Source organism: Oryzias melastigma, linkage group LG18 (assembly GCF_002922805.2).
Source record: "Oryzias melastigma strain HK-1 linkage group LG18, ASM292280v2, whole genome shotgun sequence".
Classification (NCBI taxonomy): domain Eukaryota; kingdom Metazoa; phylum Chordata; class Actinopteri; order Beloniformes; family Adrianichthyidae; genus Oryzias; species Oryzias melastigma.
Window position 1 is genome coordinate 9,119,027 of NC_050529.1, and position 23,876 is coordinate 9,142,902.

Consider the following 23,876-nt stretch of genomic DNA (forward strand, 5'->3'; position numbering starts at 1 on the left):
TTTTTTAATCTATGTATTAAATTTACTCTTACAGAGGATATCTGACGTTCTAAAAAACTAAGGAATTTTTGTTACGATTGCACCTGATCAAAACACTACAATGTGCCCACAAACAAAAATAATTAGTATGAATGAAATACAAATCCTTTACTACAAGAAAAGTATAACTGAACGAATGAATAAAAGTAATTGTATGAACAAAATATTAATTTATGGTGAAGGAAAACATAAAAAATTGTGACATTTGTGGCCATGAAATATTGAAATTACACAAATGAAACATTAATTAGTAGCCTTGAAAAAGTGAAAATCGCATAGAGATAATATTAGTAAAATTGTATGACTAAAATACAAAAACAGTTTAATCGTACAACTAAATTACTAATTTGTGGCTATGAAATTGTTGAATTGTACAAGCAAAATACTAGTTTGTGGCCACAAAAATTTTAAAATAGTGAGGAAAACACAAACATTTGTGGCTGCGAAATTGTTCTATCGTCCAACTGGAATACTTATTTGCGACTACGAAATAGTTCAGTTGTAGGCTACAACTAAATTAATAATTTTGGCTACAAAATAGTTAAATTGTACAAGCAAAATACTTGTTTGTGGCCAAAAAACCATTAAATACTGAGGAGAAAATAAAAGTAATTTGTGGCTACGAAATAGTTCAATCGTGCAACTGAAAACTGCTTTGTGACTACAAAATAGTTCAACCGTGCAAACAAAATACTAATTCCTTATAAAATAGTATAAATTATATGGAAAAATCAATAATATAATTATTTTGAACAAATAAAATACTAATTTGTGTCCATAAAGTCAAATAAATCAAAGGTTTAGTCGTGTAGACAAAATTGTAATTGTGGCCACGACTTACATAAATCGTACAAATGAGATACTAGATTGTGGCCATGGAAAAGTTATATATTGTTAAGACAAAATACCAATTTGGGGCCACAAAATTCAGCAATTGTACAAAAGAAAAACAAGGAAATAGATTAAATCGTAAATTGAATGTATTTTTTCTTTAACAAAGTTGCACTGTTCTACATTTGGTTCAGTTCGCTTGAGCAACAGCAGCCTAGTGGTTATTTTTGGAATTGCATCTGGCACCATTTTTGCTATTAGGAGATGAAATTATAAATAAGCCTTAAAATCTGGTGTTAAAATAATCCAAAATTCTTTGTGTTGGATTATATTTCCAGATACTTCCAATCCCACCTTAATTATTTATTTATATGGTTGCCAGGACGTTTTCGGGTCATCCAACTATATAAGCAATTTTGGGGGATTTCTTTTTCCAAACTAAAATGTAGCTTCTTTTAAAGATTTTTTTTTCTTTTATTTATAAAGCGACTGCTAAATTTTGAAACAAGTTACTATTACTGAAAAGTGTAATCGGTACTAAGTTTGTGTTTGAAAAGCCATACTCAGAGGGAGTCTCCGTCTTAACACCACCTTTAGTATTCTTTGGAAGGAGCAATCTCTCAGAATCACATCACGAGACGGAAAAACAGCATGGTAGGAAGAAAATCAAAAGAAGTCCAAAAAGCTTCACACTTCAAAGCTTTTACATGTATGCAGCCCCACGTTCCATTTACCTCTTCCAGTGTGGTGTCAGAGACACCATAGCTGGTCAGGCCCAGTTTGTCCATGACTTGATCGAGCTCCTGGAAGAGCGTGGCAAAGGTCCCATCTCTGGCTCTGGCGTAGGGCAATATGAAGGTGATCTCCTGACCGATGCTCTCCAGGAAGACCGCCTCGGGAACGTGCCTCCTCACAAACTGAGTCACATGGTTCAGATCTCCCCCAAAAAAAGCACGAATAAAAGGTTTTTACAAAACATTCTTATCCTTTAACCCTCTATAACCATTAATATTTGATTCAAAGCTTTCTATGACCCTTATCTCATTAGCATGAACAAACTTTTATTAAAATGTCTGCCTTGTAGTGCCTTATCCTTCCACTAGGGGCAGTAACACGTCTTTTCCTGCTCATTTCAAAATGGCTGCCTCCATGAACACTTTTGGCGGGAAAACTTTAGCTACATTTTTCAAAGCTTTAAGGTAAAAATTACTCATCTTTTTTAAATTACTAGTTTATGTATTAAACAAATTTAAAAAAAAGGTAATAATTAATTTGTTATAATACAGTTACATCAAATTTGAGACAATGGGTAAATAGGATGCTTTTTTTCTAAACACTCGTGATCAGAAAATGTCATAGAATCTATAATATAACATTTTGTTTTTATACATCAGGGTTGTTTAATTAAAAAAAAATGAATAATTTACAGAATGAAACAACAAAACTGATAACTCATGAGATGTAACACCAATTAAACAAACCTAAAAGGATATCAACTTTCAAATGACATTTTGGAATAACTAATCAAATCTTCTAATAAACGCGTTGTAACGTAGCGAGAAGATCTGATGAAGTGACATTTGGAAGCAGCAGAGTACACACGACTCCTTTTTGCCTCATTCATGCTGAATCTCGGGCTTAGCGAGGATCAATCCGCACAGCGTTGCAGAACACAACACATCCATTATTGATCCGGAACCTCTCATACATAATTACTGAAGCTTAACAACCACTGGCTCAGAGGTTTATGAAGAAGCAAACGGATCTGGTTTACACCTCCGACAGAAAAAGAAAGAGTTGTGTGTTTGTTCTGAACAAATGAAGAAAAATGCGGCGTCGCATTTGGTAGAACCATTATCCTCGACTAAAAGGTAAATATTAAATTTAGATCTGATGGAAGCAGTAGAAGTTACATTCATGTTTTTCCTCTGTGAACAATGAAGTAACCACATTTTTAGTTTAATAAATCCAAAGCACAGTATGTCACATCTTCTAATTTGACATAAAGAACTCATATGTCCTCATGAACCAAACCAAAGTTTGTACCTGCTGGATTGGAGTTGTCCGAGCTTTGACTCCCAAAACCTTCATCCAGGGTGCTGCCTGAAGGGCTGTCTGACTCCTGTGGACCACCAAGGGAATAGAAAGTGTTACCATATGAAATAATAACCAACTGTGGCCATTGAATGCACTTTGAAAGCTAAACCAGATCCAACTTTGACCAATCATTTGGTAGTGACATAGGCACATTGGGACACTGTGTTTTAAAGCTTATTCTAAAAGCATGGATACAAACTCACATTTGGTTCCTCCTCGATTTTTCCAAGAATGATCCCGCTCCTCTGAGCCGTCATGATTTCCGTGCCGCTTCGGACCAGCGTGAGGTAGTAGCCGCTGCCAAAGCTCTTCTTCAGAAAGATGGAGGAGCCGCAGCAACGCATCTTCCCGTGGGAGATGATGGCGATGCGATCGCCCAAGATGTCCGCCTCGTCCATGTGGTGTGTAGAGAGGATGATCGTCCGACCTGAAGACAAACAAGATAAAGATCTATTGGAGCGCTAAATATGAAGGTCGATTCAGAGAAATGGAAGCATCTGTTTCTTGTGTTTGTTAAGACGAATAAGCCCATTCAGACGTGTTCACATTAAGCCTGCCGCGAAACAATCATCACCTCCAATTACTGTATTTTCTTATGCGAGGCGACTAAACAAAACTATAAAGACGCGTGGGTTGAAATACAGACCCAAACGTCACGCTTGTGTGGATTTATTCCTTAGCATTTCCAACACATTCCTCACATCTTGTCGGACAGTTCTTCCTTCAGCATCGTGGTGTTTCAGATCCCACTTGAGTGCACTTTTTAAGTGAACTCGCAGCCTCACACAGAGGCAGAAGTGCTGTTTACCAGCAGAAAGCCAGATTAGAAGGACCGGGGAGCCGAGGGCTACAAAAGCTTGCATGAATATAACAAATAGAGAATTTGCAGTGATAGTGGACGGCTGTAAAGGGCCCCAATGGATGAGTTATGTACCCTCAGTAAAGGGTTGAAAATAAGTTATTGATTTTAAGTAATATAAATGATTTTTTTTATCTGATAAGATCTTACAGTATAAATCCTCACAGTCTGTGAGGTCGTCTGGTAAAGGCCTCTGAGTTATCGCAAAAGCTACAACCGTTTTTATGTTTCTTTTGATATTTCTCCACACTTTTATGTAGTCTTTGTACATTTGATTTCTTTAACTCCAGTGTTTTCTTCCACACTAGAGACTTGTCTCTGAACCGAGTCGTTGCTGTGGGATCTCTTTGTGTTTGATTGGAGGGGATCTAATCCAAATGTGATCATGAGTGGTTGCTGGCGCCGTCAGATCTTTAAAATATCATTTTCTCACTTGAGCATCAAGTCAGAATTATAATCTTAATCATTATTTTTTTAGTCGTTTTTTTATTGTTTCCTGTTTCCTATGACATAAAAACCACATTATAAATAAAGTTGGATTTGTACGATTTACTATTGTGTTTTTTTTTTTTTTTTTTTACATTTCATTTTGATTTATATAAATGTGTTTTTATTTCTGAAAGAGATACTAAAACTTTTTTTTCTTTTTTTTTGCTCTTTATTTGTCATTGGGATTTTTATAATGTTTTTGCATCCAGTAATTTGTTGATTTTGACTTGCACTTCTGGGCCACCGTACTTCAAGTACATCTGAGCTCATACTTTATAAATGTTAACATTTGAGACAAAAAAAAAATATTGGAAAAATTTTTCCCTGGTCTGTTTAATTCAAAAAGTGCATAATGTCATGAATCAAGTCGAACATTGTGATTCATCGTAATTAATTGGCAAGTAATCAATTAATTGCAATTAATCATAATTCAAAGTGTAACAATCTAATTTTTTATTTCATCATCATCACTTATTTAAACTTTTTTTCCTTTTTTGTGAGATGATTTTTATTATTATTATTATGTAAATGGGGGGCCTTGTGAACAGTTTCTTTCTGGGCCTCAGAAATTCTAGCATCACCCCTGCTCAGTGAACTTACATTTTAAACAGTTTATTATTAAATATAAATAATACAAATGTCAAAGTAAACATATCACCTTTTTTTCCACAGTAAAAATACAATTCTACTTTATTTAAAAAACATGTTTCCTGTCATAGAACACTTCAAAGTGTACATTAAATAAAATAAAGTAAGTAAATAAATGATAAAAACAGCTTTAAAAATAATAGTCATAATTAAAGCTTTCTTACATATTATAAAACACAAACAGAAACAGTCCAAGAAATCAATTTAAACTCACAAAAGAGTAAATATTTTTCTTGTTAATTGTAAATAATATTTTTGATGATTTTTAAGGTTGAACTATTAAATAATTGCTCACTTTTTAGCTACTGGACTTTGGGGCTTTTAATTTGAAATTGAGGCAGTTTGAACATTTTCACACCCTATAAACACAATAAAATTTGTTTTTTCTTTTTCATGCAGACAGTTTTATGAATAATTCTGGAAGATACGGTCTGACATTTTCTACAAACACGCGTTTTTGTCCGCTCTTCTCTGAATTCCCTGGTGCTTCCTTTATGTCAGGTGACGCTCCAGGGCGCCGCTGATTCAGTCCAATCTGCATCCTCAGAGGTCACACATTATCTCAGGGACACGGACACACTCGGCGGTTATTAACTGCGACCAGATGCAGCTATTTCGACCGTTTCCACCCACTCCCCCCTGAATCCCCGCCACTAGCCGAGCAGCTTAATCCATCCCCTGTCAGTTAAGTATTACTGCCTAATGCTATTCCTTAACAAGTGTGGATCCTTCTGTATATAAACTCAAATAAAGTACCCATGATGCATGAGTCCCCTCAATTTTTTCTTTTTCCTCTGGGGGGAAAAAAAAAAAAAAACTTCATGCTTGAGTTTTTAGCAGCTCATTTTATATGGACCTCTTAAGTGAAGGCAGGATTTTCTGCTAAAAAAAGGTAAAAAGAAGTGGATGATCTGTAAGTTTGCAGAAAAAACACATATGTTTGGTCTGCAGATGGCCTACAAAGGTGTTGTGATTTATTCCGCGTTGTGGCACATTACGGCAGAACGTCATATATCAAGCGGGGATGGGTGTTCGGATAAATTGCTAGTAGAGCTGGAAAACTAGGTTCTGTTATTTAGTCGGCTTCTCTCTAAATCTAGTGGATAGAAATGGATTTCCGTGTGCTGAGAAAGGCTAGACAGGTATTATGAATATTGGCAGTGAGATATATTTTTGGGCCAAATTGTATTAACCGGTTTTAGTGGCAATCAATTCCGATCAATACATTTTCAAATGATTCTGGAATAATTTACAAGCTGTCTGCTGAGCTATTGCGGATAGATGGCCTTGTGTTTACTGGGAGGTTTGGACAAAATGATTTAAAATGGGACTTGAACGAGTGGAGACGCTGACGGCACAATTATTGCTGGGACTGCTTGATGAAGGTTCTGGATAAGACGGTGTGGTTGTACTTTGTCTCAAAAAGTAGGATTTTTTTTTTTTTTAAATGTGTAAGAATTTTCTAAAGGCTGAAATAAGTCGAGCTTATGTAGCATTACATGCAAAAACCAGACAGTTGTGTTGCAACTATGACTTCAGATGATCATCAAAGGGTAAAAAAGGCACTTTTATAACAAAAAGAAAATAAAAATTAAAGTCATGAGGTTATTAATGTTATTTATTTATTTGTGACATGACTCCTAGGTGTCCCCTTTTGACCTGCCCTCAATTCATTTCTCCCCCGCCCAGCCTGGTCACAGCTGCATGTGACAAATTAAAGAGAATTTTTTTTTTTCCCAAAATGACAGCCTTTCTATTAGTTTTATTTCCATAGCAACCATTCAATTTTTTGGTCGTCTGGGGGTGACAAACAGGTCCATGTAATTTTTAGAGGAATCAGCAAAAGTAAATATTTGGATTTCCTTAGCAACAGTTTTTTTTTTTTTTGCCAATTACACCCACATTCCTTTGCACTTTTCAATTTGCTTTAGTCAATAATATAATAATAATAATTCAATCGTCACAATATTCCAATAAAAAAAGACCAAACAGTGGAGCGCCTTTATCTAAGTTTGCCACGCTAACGACACTCAAACCAACTTTTTTTTTTTTTAACCCAAGTGGCTTCCCGATGACACTCGAGGAGTCCGGCAGTGACATAAAGATATAAAACCTCAACAGACTTCCCCCTGAACTCCTTAGTCTTTTAAATAAAAAGGGTAAAACACACCAAGTTGGTTAGCTAGCTTAATCTCTTTCTTTCAGTGAGCTTTAGCTACTTTTGTTACTGCGCCGCCATCTTGCTGCGGTAACAGTGCTGAGTGTTGGGTTAGCTTCTTGCTAGCTTGACTAGCATTACCACATTTGGATGAAGGTTGGTAGTACTATTTCCTTTTACGCACAGCCATCTTGCTTGAGAAAACACAAGACTGCTAAATGCGAGGTAATGGGCTAGCTCCTTGCTAGCATTGCTAGCAAAAACACATTTGGATGAAGGTTGATAGGATTTATGTTGCAAACGCATAAAACCTCGCTCCTCTTCAGCTCTCAGTGTGGTTCAGCTACTTCCTGTTTCTGCACCGCCATCTTGGTTGAGAAAACACGTGAGTGCTAAGAGCTGAGTGTTTGGCTAGCTTCTTGCTAGCATTCCTAGCATTACCACATTTGGCACATTTGGTAGTATTATTTCACACACCGCCACAAACAATTTAGCTAAACTACAGTTTGTTTAAGGTTAACAATAAAATTAGTGTGAAATATTATAGTGATTGAAATTTGACACTTTTTTATTTGTAACAGATGATTTATTCCTCATGAAAAGGATTATTTCAGATGACAAGGAATGTGTTGCTAAAAGGAAAATAGTATTTTTCATCTTTAACATAACATTAGAGATATTCATAATATATTTTTTTTCTGTTTTAATGCATTTTTCCCACTGCCTCTTTGATTGACACCCAATAGAGGAAAAAAAAAAAATATTCGTAGTATTTTATTGAGTAATAATAGGTGTTCTTGTGACAGATTTCAATGAAGTCTTCCAGTGGCCTGCTTACCTTAACCTTCTAATTCACCTTTTCTGATTCACAACTTCATTTTTTTTTAATCCATGTTTTGTGGGTCACAAGTTAAATCCCCGTGGAAACATTCATAAAATCTCCATGAAAGTCATGGCTTTCATGGCGTTAATTTGTTCCACCTATTTGTTCTTACAGGCTGCTCCTTTTTTTTTATCGTGTGCCAACAACAGGAATCTGCATCTGAAGCATGCTAGAAAAACACTATATAGCATGTTTATTTAGCATGTTTCACATGTTTCATAGGGGACAAGTTTCTTTTATATTTACAGTTAAAATGGAGCAATATATACACACATATATATATATATATATTCTTTTAGATAAAAATAGAAGAAAAAGATAGGACACAACTATAAATACATTATGCATATATATATATATATATATATATATATATGTAGTTTATATAAAAAAATTTATAAAATCTTCAATAACATTTTGGTTACTTGTTTTTTACCCATAACTTGACCTAATTTCATAAATTATGTCATTGCTTTTAAAATGTTAGTAATTAAAAGTTGCCACTTAATTTACAAAAGGCTTGTTTTATATGATTTATCTTGGTGTATAGCACTTTGTGTTTCTTTTTTTTTTTTTTTTAGCACTTTTTGTTTCTAATTTCAAAAAAATCCTTACAGATATTGATTGATTGATTGAAATTAGGACATGAAAAAAAAATCTTTACCATACTTGAGAGCTTTCATAATTGTCTGGGTAATTTAATAGTAATTAACTTCCATTAATGGATAAAAATGTGAATATGAGAGGAAAAAAAATTGTTCCTTATTAAACCACAAAATCCTCACATTTTTTTGCAGTTTTTAAATAATAAATGACAGGAAAAGAAAATTACACAATTTAAGTGTGAGAATCAACACCATCCTTTCACTGCTTCAGACTTTAATATCCATCCCCCACTGTCCAGATCATGCATCTTTTATACGCACCAAAGTCTTTTTTCATAGTACTTTGTGTTTTGAACAAAGTGAATAACTGAGTTTGAACTCCCTCCAAACAAATCACCTCCTTTTCTTTGCCACAAAAACAAAACCTTTGGGGTCGATAAGCTCTCCGTCTGGAAAAATAATCCTCCTTTCGGAGCCCAATTTGAGTCTTCAGTCTCACTTAAAGTTATTTTCTCATTTTTACTTTGCCTAATAAATGCCCTTAATAACACCTTGGCTCTAAAAAAGGCCAACGACTCACCAAACATAAGTCAGTCCTGCGGCCAGAGTGTGGGGGGTTCTCATTATAGTACAGTTATCTGCAGTTCCCAAATGGACTGAGAGGACTTGATTAGAGAGATGGAGACGTTAATGGCACAGAGAGGGCAGAATGTCACACCGTGCACATTAAACATTTAGACATCTGTTCAGAGACTGGGCGGCTGTAATGTGCATACCCTGCTTACAGCCACCAATAACCGCCATGTGCACGAGGCCAAAGAGAGACATGCCCAATAGTTTGGTAAGCTGTTTATGCTACACATTCTCACTCCCATCTCGTCAACAATTGATGACTCGTCCAATTGAGGTGCTGGATGTTCCCATTAAATCACAGGTCTCAAACCTCCAGGCCATGAACCGGAACCGATCCGGTACCGAGACAAAAAGCATGCCAGTACCCTAACAAAATGCCAGCACCTTAACCCTAACCCGGTACTGGATCGTGCCTAGTACCAAGATAAGGCCTGGTTTGTGCCCGGTACCGCATCTAGCACTGGTTCGAATCCAGTACCAGGTTTGAGTACCAGGACTACTCTACGTCCAGTACTGGGTCAGAGGGTTGCAGACCCTTAAATTCTCTTGATTTACTTTTAATAGAAGTGGACTACTGGTTCAAGTCATCGACTGTACAATATAGACTATGTTAGAACCGGATGTTGTCAGTAACAGTGATTGGAGTCAGCATTTCTATGACAACCAATCTCGCCAATTAGGGACGAGCACGGAGGTATTGGGTCTCGCCCCGTGTAAAAACGAAGAAAGAGGGTCCAAAACCCACCATCTCTACCGCAGTCATTGACTCCCATTCATTTTCAATGGAGGAGATATTGGATCGCGGTCCGATTTTTTCGCCACCAGGGGGCACTAGACTTGCCTATTTGAAACCCAACTTCTCAGTATTGACTTTAAGTGACAATTTTCGCCTTTTAGACCCTAACTAACCAAATTATTGCCCCTTGGCCTATTATGCATAGTTTATGCCCCAAAACAGTGTGTGTTGTCTGGGGTGGCTCTGTCGCCAATCAGGAGCGAGCTTGTTAGACGTTCACTCCTCAACCCCTTGAAATCTGTCAATCAGATGTTTCGAATGTTCAAACTGGGGGCCAGATTATCAAGGGGTTTATCAAGAAATGTGATTGGTCACTGGCAATGACATCATGCTTAAAATTAGGATTCAAAAAAAGTAGCTAATAGCTGTTTATTTTGCAATAGAAGTCCATGGGAATTTGATTTCCTGTTTGGAATATGAAAAGGTCAATAGTACAGCAAATGGTCAAAAACTTGATTTGCTGTGTTTGAGTATAGCCCCTAAAAGCTTCTCTATCTTCTTTGGCATGTTCTCAAAGGCATTCCGAACCCCCTTTCAAGTCAGAAACTCTTGGATTAGGATTACGCCCACAAAGTAAAAACTGTTTTTGGCTAATTTGTGATATTGGGCTATATAAATAAATTGAATTGAATTGAAAAGGACGCTACAGGAGTCTCTTTTTATAAGCAGCAGCAGTGGATGCAGTTTATTTTTGGAAGTCAGAATTGCTGCTGTGAGACATTAGTTTCTTCTTTCTTCTTAATAGACAACCTCATTAACAAACGTAATCATGCAGATCGTACAGAACCTTTCAGAATGGCAAACTTAGTTGTTTCAAACTTATTCTTGTAAACTTAGGCTTTTAAATCTCAAAATACAAACTTGCAGATATATGAATCCTTACCTTTCTTGTACTTTAACAACAGGTCCCAGATACCCCTGCGAGCAAAAGGGTCCACTCCCGCTGTAGGTTCATCCAAGATGACGATTTTTGAACCACCAACAAAAGCTATAGCCACCGACAGCTTTCTCTGCATGCCACCTGAAAATTCAAATAAGAATGGTGCGATTTTCACACTCTTATCCTAAATATATTTATGTCAAGGCTTTTTTATTGTTATTATTTATTTGTGCGAATGCTTTTCAGCATTTACATTATAGTGATTTTCCTGCACCTTTCCGTTCGTTTTTTGGCACGTAAAAACTGTTTTTGGCTAATTCAGACATCTTTTTTCCAGTTGTTTAGGCTAATTTGGAGTTTAGCTAATATTTTAGCAATATGGCAGATAGTTTTGGAATATTGCTTTTAGCAATATGCTACCTGTTTTAGGGTAATTCGGACATTTTTCCAGTTGTTTCGGCTAATCTGGAGTTTAGCTAATGTTTTAGCAATATGGCAGATAGTTTTGGAATATTGCTTTTAGCAATATGCTAAAATACTGGCAAAATTAGACACTTTTCCAGTTTTTCAATTTGGAGTTAGCTAATATTTAGCATTGTGCTAGCTGTTTTGTCAATATTAGACATTATTTCCAGTTTTATTTAGGATCATTTGGAGTTTAGCTAATATTTTAGCAACATGCTAGCTGTTTTAGGGTAATTCGGACATTTTTCCAGTTGTTTAGGCTAATTTGGAGCTTAGCCAATATTTTAGCAACATGCTAGCTGTTTTTGGCTGATTCAGAAATTCTTTTCTAGCTGTTTTGTCAATATTATACATTATTTCCAGTTTTATTTAGAATAATTTTGATTTTAGCTACTATTTTAGCATTATGCTAGCTGATATGGCAAAATTAAATATTTCTCCAGGTTTTTTAGGCTAATTTAGCTAATATTTTAGCAAGCTTTCAGCTTCAGCATTTTTAGCTGGCTATCAGTTTTAGCATTTTCAGCTATCAAATCTGGCATCTTTAGCAACCACATTGAGCTAACAGCATTCACACCTGCATTATCTCAGATAATGCTATACATCTAGTTTGTTATTAAGTTAGTAGAGTGAGTGCTATGTCTGGTGTGGATTTTCTGTTTCCCATAAGTACTGTAGATTGACTGACTAACCCACATTTCTTCCTCCACAGAACTATGGCAGAACAAACTGGGGGCTTGTCCGGGATCTGAGCTCAGTTCTTGACATAAAGCAGAAAACAAATATCTTTCCATCCATTTTCTAAGCCTGTTTCATTCCTGTTCGGGGTCTTGGTATTACTGGAACCTATTCAGCTACTGAAGGGCAATGGCGGTACGGTTTACCAGTCCGTCACAGGGCCACACAGAACGACAAAATATTTTTTTCTGGTGAGTCGACACATTTTGCCTTGAGAATAAGAAAAAAAAACTACCTAGTTATTCATCAGTGTCAGGTATCAAATATGATGTGGACACAATATCAGAAAGTGATTATGGAATAAACATGTCAAGGTTTATCCTTCTATGTTTTATTACCTTTTGCATGGAGTAAGATGACTTATGTCTGGGAAGCAGATACACATTCCTGCCATAATTCCAGCCACCTCTCTCTTAGCTAGCTCTTCAAAATGCATCCAATGTAGTGCTAATGTAGTGGAAAAGTCAGCATAGATCAACCTTGAAAGTCATATTTCAGTGGTTTTGCTCACAAGCAACCCGTGACTGGGGACAATTTATCAAGTAGTGCCTGCTCATGCACCCCAGACAATGAATTACAACCTATGACACCCAAGTACAGGCAATGTGTGAGACAGCCACACATACCGGCTGCAGAATAGCATATCTCCAACTGCGGTTATAATCTACAGATAATATTTCTTCCTTGGGGAAATTAAAGCACACACATCCTGCACACATCAAAGCCAAAATTTACAGCTCTGCATAATGGCAGTCAGAGCCCTGGATGCTAAATATATGTCGGCATGCACCCAAACTCACCTGACAGGTTCTTAGCCAGATCCTTTCGCTTGTGCAATAAGCCGACGTCTTTAATCATCTGGTCCATCTCGGTTTTGAGCTCGCTGCCGTTGAGTCCTTTCAGACGGCCGTAGAAGTATATGTGCTCCTCCACCGTCAGCCTAGAGTTTCAGAAGACCCATTTGATTGATACTTGTGGTTTGACAAATGGGGAAAAAACAGTTAAAACAAGGACCCTTTCTCCACGTCAAAAATTAATGTTTCGGGTGTCCCTAATTAGTCATTCATCATTCAGGTTTGATGTGAACGTAGCTTTAAATGTATAGTTGTAGGCAAACCCACAATGTCTTTTTTACACCATTGTCCATACTTTTATGGCTTTTTTGGGGGGAGAGATTAAGATGAAGCAGAAAAGGAAGATTTGTTGTTGAATTAATCAACTGCTGAGACAAAGAAGGCCATAACTGAACACAAATATTAAATCCGGGCCAGATTATTGTCAGGGCTTGAACTTCCAGTTCCACCTCCTACCACCAGAGGGAGCCCTCTCCGGAGTATCAATCTCCTCTGCTACTTCCTCATTCCATCGCGTTTGGATTTTGCTCCTTGCAAAGTATTGTCTAGCATCTTCCTAGTATTCCTGAGCGTCTCTCTTGTATCTTTTGTCTCTGTCTCGCTCCTCATTTGTTGACTCTTGCCTGGTTTGTGACTACGTCTTTACCCTTGCCTGTTCTGGTCACTATTAAAACGTACCTACCAGCATATGGATCCAAACATGTCCTCGTTAAAATTATATTCTTAGCCCTCTTGTGTTCAACTTTCCTCATAAACACATTTCCACGCCAGCTTCAGATCTTTGGCCATCCATTCAGAAAAACATAGCTTTATATGTGGCTGAGAAACAAGATCATCTGTGTTCACAGTTAGATTCAGGAAAGGTGGCAAAACTTCATGAGGTGACTAAATTTTTACTCACTTTGCACTATTTCTTGTTTATCTGAGCATTTTTCTAGCAATTCTGTGCATCTAATTAGCGTCAGCACCCCAGCGAGACACAACTCTAAGGACAGTCTTTGACTGTAATCAGGTTCATGACACAAACACTGTCAACTAGCTGTACTAAAATACATGAGAAATACAGGACATGGTAGCATGTCGGATAGAGGCAGCATCAATAAGTAAAAGGATGTTTGGAGATAAAATAATCAAGGATTTGCGGCGGTAACAAAGATAACGTAATCTGCTTGCAGAGTAAGCAAATCAGCGACAACAATAACAGTAGAAGCGAGGTTGTAATGAGCTGATAATGAAGACGGTTTAATTTACTATACACTGTCAGATTCAGATCAATTGTTTGTGTAAAGCCACATGTAAGCAGTGGCGGCCATAAAAGTTGATGAGGTGTCGTGTGACCGATTGTAAAGGTAGCAGTATTCCTCAACAGGGTTGTAATTGTATTGTGTACAGTAACACAAGTAAAAAACACTAGAGTTGACCCTTTTAATTAGAGGCTTAACATAGTTTGGCTAAAAAGTTAACATTTTCCCTGCTTTTTATACTGTCTAATCAGGATACAGTGGTTCCTCACTATTTTACGGTTCACTTTTCACAATCTCTCTGATACATACTTTTTTACATAACTATTCTATTGCTTGAAGATCTGCGTTTTTGTTCTATAATACTGGACTTATTTTTTTTACCAAGGTTTGAACTTTGGGAGCAAAACACGGGAAAATGTTAGTGTCTGTCGGAAAAAAGTGTATAACATGTTAAGTTATAAGTCTTACAGCCTTAAAAACATCTAGAATTCTAAATGGATTTCACCTATCGCAGGTTATTTATGATATGCAATAACTGAGCGAACATTAAAAAATGTGCAACTACCATCATTCATGTTCATATTTTCATTCATATATTCATATTCATTCCGTCTACCCTGGACCAACATGGGTCGAAGTAAACAGATAAAAACATTAAATACTACAGAGGTCTAAGAAAATATCGATTGTGATGGTGAAATATCGCGATACCTTATTTAACAATAGTTGTCTTGATTTAAAATACTGCAGAGGCAATGATATTGGGATATATATCATATCATGTGTATCGCGATACACATCATATCGCCAGACTCTTGCCAATCCACACCCCTACTAAATACCACCAGACTGAGTAAGAAACTCCACATACTCATCGAATAGGACATTATGTTGAGGACACATTCCCAGACACCCCCGAATGGTGTCCATGTCGGTGCGAATGTCGTAGCCGTTAATGAGCGCCGTTCCAGAGGTAGGTGGGAATAAGCCTGTCAGAATTGACCTGCAAAAAAAAGAAGGAAGATATTTTAAAAACCATCAAATAAATGTCAACTACAGCCTACTAATAAAAATAAATGTGTCTCTAAATTAAACCATACTTGGCTCTTTAATCAGTTTCCTGTTGTTTTCTACCTATTTATTTGACTGATATTAATAAAATAGTTATGTCCTGCAGCAGTCCTGGACTGCAAAGATAATATTGTTTGTCATATTTTTTTTTATTGGGCATTTTGACAAAAAATTTTACCCATTCCATATACTCAAAAACTCACCCACATTTCTACAAACTTATATTAAAACATCTATGTTTCTCTTGTGTTTTTTTATTTGATAGAAAATTAACCTGAATTGCAATTTTGTTTGTAAAAGCTGCAATTCTGTATCCTTAAGCAACAAAGACTGAAATAAAAGGCATAAAAATGTATTTAACTAATCATTTGATAGTTCTGTTAAAAGTACCTTAATAGACCCAAAACATGTTAAGAAAAAGGCGGTATATTTTCCCTTGTTGGGACACAACTCTGATGCGGTTGCTGGGAACTCATCAACAGAAGACTTGGAGTGTGGCCGAGTCCTCTCTTTGTCCTCTCTGTGCTCAGGTATGTCTCGCTCCAGTTGCCCACAGTTTCCTCGCAGCCCTTAGTCTTGCATGGTTTGCTCTCTCCGTCACTCTGGCTCACTCTTGTGGGCCACTGGGTCTCATTTATTTTGTCATCCAAAACCCCAGCTGACCTTTTCACCATTTTTCAAACAGCTATTAGATCCCTCCCACCATGAAAGCAACAACTGAGCGATGATAGTCCTCTGGATTCACATATAAATGTATATCTATATATAGATGTATTATTGAGAACAAGTACCCTTTGTGTAACATAGAAACCAATATTTGAAATGTGTTAGTTTATTTGAACAAGGTATTATAAGAAAACAAACCGTACATTGTGGTTGTTTTTCCCGCTCCGTTGTGGCCAAGAAAAGACGTGATCTGATTCTCGTAGAAGTCCATGCTCAGACCGTCCACTGCCACTTTCTTCCCAGTTTTGTAGACTTTGACAAGGTTACGGATGGAGACCCCCGCCTTCATGTTGGGATCGGGTTTCTCCATATATTCTAAAAATAAAATAAAATAGTACAATTAAAATATATTTTTTGAATGGTAGTTCTGGTTTAAAAAAAATATTTTTGTGAAATTTGCAGCAACATATTATTTACAGCTTGATGTGTAAATAATATTTCAATGGAATAAAAGTACACATATGGAGCACCTAAAGAGACATTAAGGTAAAAACAATATTTTTTTCTGAAAGTTTTGGTTGAAAAGAAAAACTCTAGTTACTAACTGGTACTCACCAGATCAGACTGGTGTGCACCAGTTAGTAACCATATATTTTTTTTAATTTTTAGTAAAAAAAAAAAAAAAATTCAAATTTTAGAAAAAATATTGTATTTCTTAATTTTGAGAATTTTTCTTTCCAGTTATTATCTGGTGCGCAGCAGTTACTATCTTGTGGGCACCAGTCACTTATCAGTGGGCACCAGTTACTATCTGGTGGGCACCAGTTACTATCTGGTTCTCACCAGTTACTATCTGGTGGGCACCAGTTACTATCTGGTGGGCACCAGTTACTATCTGGTGGGCACAAGTTACTATCTGGTGGGCACCAGGTACTATCTGGTGGGCACCATTTACTATCTGGTTCTCACCAGTTACTATCTGGTGGGCACCAGTTACTATCTGGTGGGCACCAGTTACTATCTGGTGGGCACAAGTTACTATCTGGTGGGCACCAGGTACTATCTGGTGCGCACCGAATACTATCTGGTGCGCACTAGTTACTATCTGGAGGGCACCAGTTAGTAAAAAGAAGAAAAAAAATATTTCAAATTTCAGATACTTTTTTTTTTTTTAGTCCATTTGGGTCTCCATAGAAAACATGTAAATCGTGTAAAAATAAAGTTATAAATCTGTCAACATTTAAAGTGTTTATGAAATTTTGATTTTTTTTAAAAAAAGAGAATGTAAAATTTAGACACCACCCCCCCCCAAAAAAAAAATTCCTGATCATTCTAGAAATGCAACATAAATTGAAAATGTTTGCTTTCAAGTGGTTCTAAATTCATTTTTACATCATGTTGCATTTTTTTTGTAAGTTTTAGATACCAAACAAACATTAGTAATAGAGATTTTAATAAAAGTTTACCATTTTGTACACTGGAGCCTTTCAGTTTGTCAAAGTTATCGGTGTCCTCGGGAACCGCGGTTTTCCCACACCAATAGGAGGAAGTGAAAAGGAAGTACCACGGCTTTGGGATTCCATATTGACCTGATGAACATGGTTTATATTACAAGTTTAGTACATTACAAATATCACAGTGTAAACACTGCAAATACACTTTTATTCATTCATTTATTTTTAAGAAGTACCATTTAATTTGAAATTAAAAAGTATGATGTGTTGGTGACAGGGCCGTCTCAAAGGGATGTGTGGGCCTTGGGCGAAAAAGATTCTGAGGCCCCACAGTGTGTTTAGCATTTCAGCTGGGTTAATAAAATGGTCACTCCATTTTTTTCCCTGTAACCTACTGTTTTCTTTTTAAGTGGTTTAAAAGATCACAATTGCATAAATTTTTTTAGTATGTCTGATTGTAAAATTAGCAAAATTGTGGTGTTATAGGGGTCATGTGGGTTACTTTATGAGGCTATTATGTTATAAAAAAACGTTGCCGTGTCAGTTAATCTTTAAACCACAACTCCTGACTACCAGTGTTTGGTAATTTCCTGTTTTCTTGCAAGAAAATATTTGTATGTCCATTCGTCCATGTTTTTAGTCCCGTCACATGGTTGCTGGAGCCTATCCTTGTTTTTGTGGATGAAGATGTCCCATAGGCATCACCATTAAGGCACAATTTAGCTTCACCAGTTAGCTTTTTGAAACATGTTTTTGGACTGTAGGAGGAAACCGAAAAGAGTATTACCTGGAAAAACGTTCTCAATATACCAGGTTAAAACCCAGTAGATAACAGCATCTAACAGCATCATCAGTATGGACACGATGAAGGTGTAGGACTCTCCTTCCTCTGGACTCTTGGCGATGTTGTGCCACTGAATCCCAACGCCCTGCTCCTCATACTTGGACAGGTTCTCGCAGCCGTAGCCGAAGGCCACACATGACAGGAGGCTCTGGGAACGAACGGAGAGCAAACGTTAAAGTGATTGTTCCATAATTGATAGAACACGCTCATTTGCTCTTTGCGAGCGTGTCGCGGCACTCCCAGACAAGACGCTAAATATGCAGTTGGAGTTCAGCAGCTGGTGGAGTTAACATGCTCGGCCATAAAGACGGGAATCAGTTAAGTCCTGGTCGACTGCCTAGAAAGTTTTCCAGCCAAGATAACGTTACTCCCAAGTTTCCAAATGAAGGAGTTTAATAAAGAATAATATATTAATGAATTAATTCAGTGGATTAATCAGTTCAGTAGGTTTGGTAGCAAGCCAATCTTTTCCCAAAATACTCCTGACGTGTAGAATAATATCACGTTATACAATTGGTAGAATACACATATAATAATATAACATAATGTACAAAAGCTTGGAGATAATCCATCATTATTACCACGCAGACAAGATGGACACTAGAATGCATCTGCTGCAAACAAAGATTTGTTTGATCTTTCGTACAGCAGGAAGCGGCAAATGATGCTTTGCCCACGAGGCGTCGTCTGCCACGGCCTCTGATTGGCCGTGTTCCCCCGCCAGCTGTTTCATCACACCCCATTTGCTCGCAGCATTTATACGCCGGCAGACGTGCTCGCCGGAGCCTGAGAGACAAATCTCCATGATAAGGCGTTGTTACACAACCACACACGGAGAGAGTGAGAGGCTCTGCAGCGGCGGCGCCAAAAAACCTCGAGCCTGGCTGCTGATGCTACTGGCGACTTTCCGCCACGTCCTCCGCTGCCCGTCTGCCAATCGGTGGCGAGATGAGGGTTGACAGCGGGGCCGGCGGGCAGCAATCCCCTGACCTCTGTACGAACGGCTGACAAAACAACAGAAGCCACTCCTTTGGCTGTTGGGAAAGGGGCACGGGTTGGGAAGGAGACAAAAAAACAAGCCGACTCTATTGAACTCATGTCAAGCTGGTGATTCAGACGGTCAGACTGCAATAAGACTGTGTAGAAAGCAGCCATTGATGTGCACAGTGTTTTAGTAAAGACTAATACTTGAATGCGTCATATGAAATTGCACAGGTGATTACACGAGTGTTGCATCTGAACAGTTAAGCCGGACACAGCTGGGTACCTTTGAAGCCGACCATATTTCTTATCCGTCATTCTCTCTGTGCTGCCAGCTACCGAATGAGGCAGCAAAAAACCACACCCCCTGTTTTATTTGAAGACAGGAACTAACCCCCAAGATACAAACACACCGGGCATGTGTGTGCGTTTAGCCTATGGTGTCAACATGTTATCACACCCAAGATTTGGGTGTCCCCAACTTTTTTAACGTGCTGGCTGTTCGTAAAATCAAAGGTTCGCAACCAATGGGACGCGGTACCACATGTGGGCTGGTTCTTGGAATGCGTCCAATATCGGTACCCAAACCGGGCAGTGAAGGCGGTACATGATAAGGTCAACGAACACAAACTGGACATGACCCGGAGCTTCGTGTCTGGTACTGCTTCCATGCCAGGTTTGAGCCCGGTACCACATCCGATACCGCGTCCATGGTTGGTTTGCACCTTGCACCACGTCCAGGCCCTGTAATAGACCCGAACTGGTAGCAGATGTGGTAACTGGACCCAAACTGGTACCAGATGTGGTACAGAAACTGATACCAGACGTGGCATCAGTGTCACCGAGTGCCTGGATGCGTCACGGGATGTCAACCGGGCTTTGACGCAGTACCAGACACAAACTGGTACAGCGTCCAAGCCCTGTATCAGACTTGAAATGGTAGTAGATGTGGTAACTAGACCTGAACCCGGTACTACACGTGGTATTGGTGACACCCAGTGATGCCTGGATGCATCATAGGGCGTGAACCGGACATAGACACGGTACGGAACTTGAACTAGTGCCACTTCCAGACCCGGTTGTGAGACCTGTTTTAAACCGGGCCTGGATGCGCATTTACGCAACTTTACGTAGAGTTTTTATTGAAAGTGGTAACTTAACCACACATTGCCGAGGGCAGTGTGAACGTAGCTTTAGTCGTTGCTCAAATGGAAGCCATAGATAGAGTGTATATTGTTAAGATTGTTAAAGAATCCACATAGCTGCTGCTGGGTGCTGTAAGCCCCGAGATCATAAGTAATTTGACCATAGTTTCAAAACTTTTATGTCACTTTTTAAAAAGATTTTCTTTATGCAATCAAAAGTCTCTTTGGCTCTTTTGAACGCCAAAGAACAACGAGGCCTTTTCTTGTTTCTCATTAAAATGCGAGCCAGAGAGCAGCCCACTGCAGTGCAGAAGACTGCTTTGCATCACTGCCTGGCTCATGCAGTACAGTCTGGACAATAAAGGGAATACAGTTGGGTTTTATCAGAGCTGAAAGAAAGACAGAAGCGGCACACAGACACGGCGGTCTCATAAAGCATAGCATAACCTGAGCACTCCCTTAGCTGAAGGAGGATCGCTCCCGCTGAGCTCTACCTGGTCAGCAAAAAGGCGACCAAAGCACCTGATTATAGGGAAGCAATTTCTTCTGTTTGGTTGGGGTGGCTTTTAACAGAAAAGAATAAGAAGAGTGAGTAAAGATGAAAGGGAAGAAGCTTGTCTGAGCGGCACAAAATGTTTCAAACAAGAACAAAAAACAAATTTTTCTTTAAATACAGATTAGGAATGTTTATCACTAAAATGGAGATAAAGGGGTTTTGTGTACTCTTTACTACATTGGTGCAAAAGAACCTTCACTGTAAAAGGTAAAATCCCCAAGTGTATTGGAGTTTACTTGCTACTCAGCAATATTTTGTTCATATTTCACACAAAACCTTATGTTATGTTATCATTGGCCTTGGCAACATAAGTTAAAACAACTACTATGATCATAACTGTCCTGTTCATGCGTCGTTACACACTTTTTTTAAATCTGTTGTTGGGGTCTGTTACATCCTGCTGGTCCTGTGCTGCACCTTTTCAACATGCCCTGCCATTCTGCTCATCTGGCAGGTGGAGCAAATTATCACAATTAGCACCTGCCAGGTAGTTAGGGTAGAGTAGGCCTCACCAGGGAAGGCAGGGAGCAGAGCATCAGGCTGTGTAGCCTTAAGGTCTTATTTTAGGGTGTGCTTGTGTGTTTTTTCTTTTCTTCCTTAGTTGTCTTACACTGCTGAGTTTTGTTATTTTAGTTCAGGGTTGGACCTTGGTAGTCTTAGTTTGTGGGCTTTGTTTATTTGTTTTCTTTTCGTAGATTTTGGTTAGGCAGTCCATAGTCCGACTCTGACGGTTGACATTGCAGGGTCAGCAGTCTTTCTGATTTATTTTATAGTTGGCCAACTCCCTTTGCTTTGTCTTTTTATTTGGACCCTTTTATCAACTAGAGTTTGGAATAAAGGGCACCGAATGACAGCATCCACTATACATCACAAGTGCAAGTTACATGAGTCTTCACAATCTTCCTACTACAAACTCAAAAATTGATTCCTTTTCAACAACATCCCTTGAGTTGGCCATACGAGCCTCAAAGAAACCTAAAGACACGCCTGTGTTACCATTAAGATTGGGTCACTCCTTTTTTAAGCCTTGGACAATCAAAAAGGCTTAAGGAATAAATCTTTGTGGCAGATAAAGTGCCAAAAAAACGCAACCCCACAATGGACGTCACAATAAAATTCCACTCACAAAAGGAAAGTTTTAAAAAACAAAGATAGACTTACCACTCCGACTTTGGCGTTAAAGCCCATGACATCCCTCCATGCGTAGCACAGAACGTGCGGGAGGTAAAGGAGAAAGTAGATGAGTCCGCCACACGCCGCCGCTAAGTTGGCTTTGGAGAAGAAGACGCTAATCAAGAAGCACTGAGAGATGGTGGCGAAGCAGAACACCAAGAGGAAGACAAAGACGACAGAGGGGTCGCTGTACTGCAGGACTTTTCCGTACTGCAGGCAAAGAATTAAGTGAGACAAAGGGAATAGAACTGTCAAACAAATAAAAGTATCATTTCATATGTTAGCAAACAGAGAGATTCAAATGATTGTGTTTGATTATTTTTAGGCACAATAGGGTTAGCCTGGGGACCAGGTGATTCTGAGAAAATGTTTCAGAATGCCTCCTCTTGTTCACACAGATCCACAAGTGGTGTTAAAGAATGGTAATAAATACCAGTTCCCCTGGTTTTTGTCTCTTCCTTCAAGGAATCAAAGGTGAACAAAGAGGTTCCAGGACATTTCCCATTTGTGCCTTTTTTATGGCATGTCCGAACAAGCAGAGTGGATTGGAGTGTTAATGATTTGAATATAGTGGACAGACATTCACTCCTAAATTTTTAGAGTATCAAACCCTTTCACTCTGCCTGTTAGACAAAGAACCCATTTTTGATGTTGGAGAGTTAAGGTGGAGCAATGAGTTTTCGACCAGTCGTGGGACCGATTGTCAGGGCGGTCTCGCATTGGACTTTTTGATTCATTCTAGACAAGACTACCACAAATAGTATCCAGGAAGGTATGAAGGATCTCATAAACTTTGGTCTAAACCATGTGGTCAGAATGAAAGCAAGGTTCAAACGCCAGACAAAAATCGTGTAAACCATCAATCCAAAGTCGGGAATTTGATTGTGTAAGGCCACAAAGGTATTACAAATTCTTTTAATGCAAAGCAAACTATTCAAGTGTAAAACTCTCCAAAATCATCGGGTCCTTTTTGAGCCACTTTGAAATTATTCATAAATCACCTTAATTATGAGTGTAAGGAAGATGGAGCTGATGGCCATCGGTAGCAGACACGTCAGGAGCCAGGTCAACCAGTAGACTTCGCCTCTCAGACCCATGATCCTCACGGTCTCCTTTAGCCTCGACTCTTTGTCACCGACAAGGCTTTTGACAATCAAGGCCACTGAAAATATCCAGGCTATCGTCATGAACAAAGGGAGAAATCCTGACAGATTTCGGAGGAACCTGGAATGAGGAGGAGTCAAACCAGACAGTGATGACTCCGGTCATACTTGGAACCATTTCAAACTTGTATATTGAAAGGACCTAACCCAATGTCTGCATTTATCTCAACTTGAAATCAGAAAAATGCGGTTTCAGTCAATTTCAGCACCTGGAAGTCCTAGACTGTCCGATCTAAGAACTAGCCAACCCTAAAATCGCTTGATCGTCTATGATTTTCTTTTTTGTTTTTTATGGTGAATTATTTCATTATATCACCATTAATTTTTGATACAAACCCAATTCTGAAGACTAACGGTAACAAAACCTCCTATTCAATCAGCTACTTAAAGAAAATGACTTATTAGGTTTAACAGTGACTTATTTGTTCTTTTTTTCTTCTCTTTTTCTGACCAGCAAACCCATGTCAGTTTACGATGGGACTCACTTCGTGTGAGTCTGGCACAGAAAGGTCAGTGGCAGAGACTGATAAGTTGTTCGACCTGTGGGAGAAGAGTAGCGCTACAGTCTGTCACACAAATGTCACAGACCGTTCCTGGTCAGGTG

The 23,876-nt window shown here is 38.4% G+C and overlaps 1 protein-coding gene and 1 long non-coding RNA gene across 2 annotated transcripts in view; one reads left to right on the top strand and one right to left on the bottom strand.

Moving 5' to 3' along the window:
- LOC112156111 (phospholipid-transporting ATPase ABCA1) overlaps window positions 1-23,876 on the bottom strand; it is a gene marked incomplete in the record, with an annotated part of 201,468 nt that overhangs the window by 110,683 nt on the left and 66,909 nt on the right. The window contains 10 exon segments of the mRNA XM_024288273.2: window positions 1,605-1,807; window positions 2,917-2,992; window positions 3,171-3,394; window positions 10,922-11,059; window positions 12,922-13,061; window positions 15,091-15,222; window positions 16,160-16,331; window positions 17,423-17,545; window positions 18,198-18,402; window positions 22,098-22,319. Of these exon segments, the coding sequence (XP_024144041.1) occupies window positions 1,605-1,807; window positions 2,917-2,992; window positions 3,171-3,394; window positions 10,922-11,059; window positions 12,922-13,061; window positions 15,091-15,222; window positions 16,160-16,331; window positions 17,423-17,545; window positions 18,198-18,402; window positions 22,098-22,319 (1,635 nt within the window).
- On the top strand, window positions 5,482-12,713 carry LOC112156112. Its single transcript, XR_002920912.2, has 3 exons — window positions 5,482-7,277; window positions 10,944-11,080; window positions 12,096-12,713. It is a non-coding gene; the product is annotated as an uncharacterized LOC112156112 (long non-coding RNA).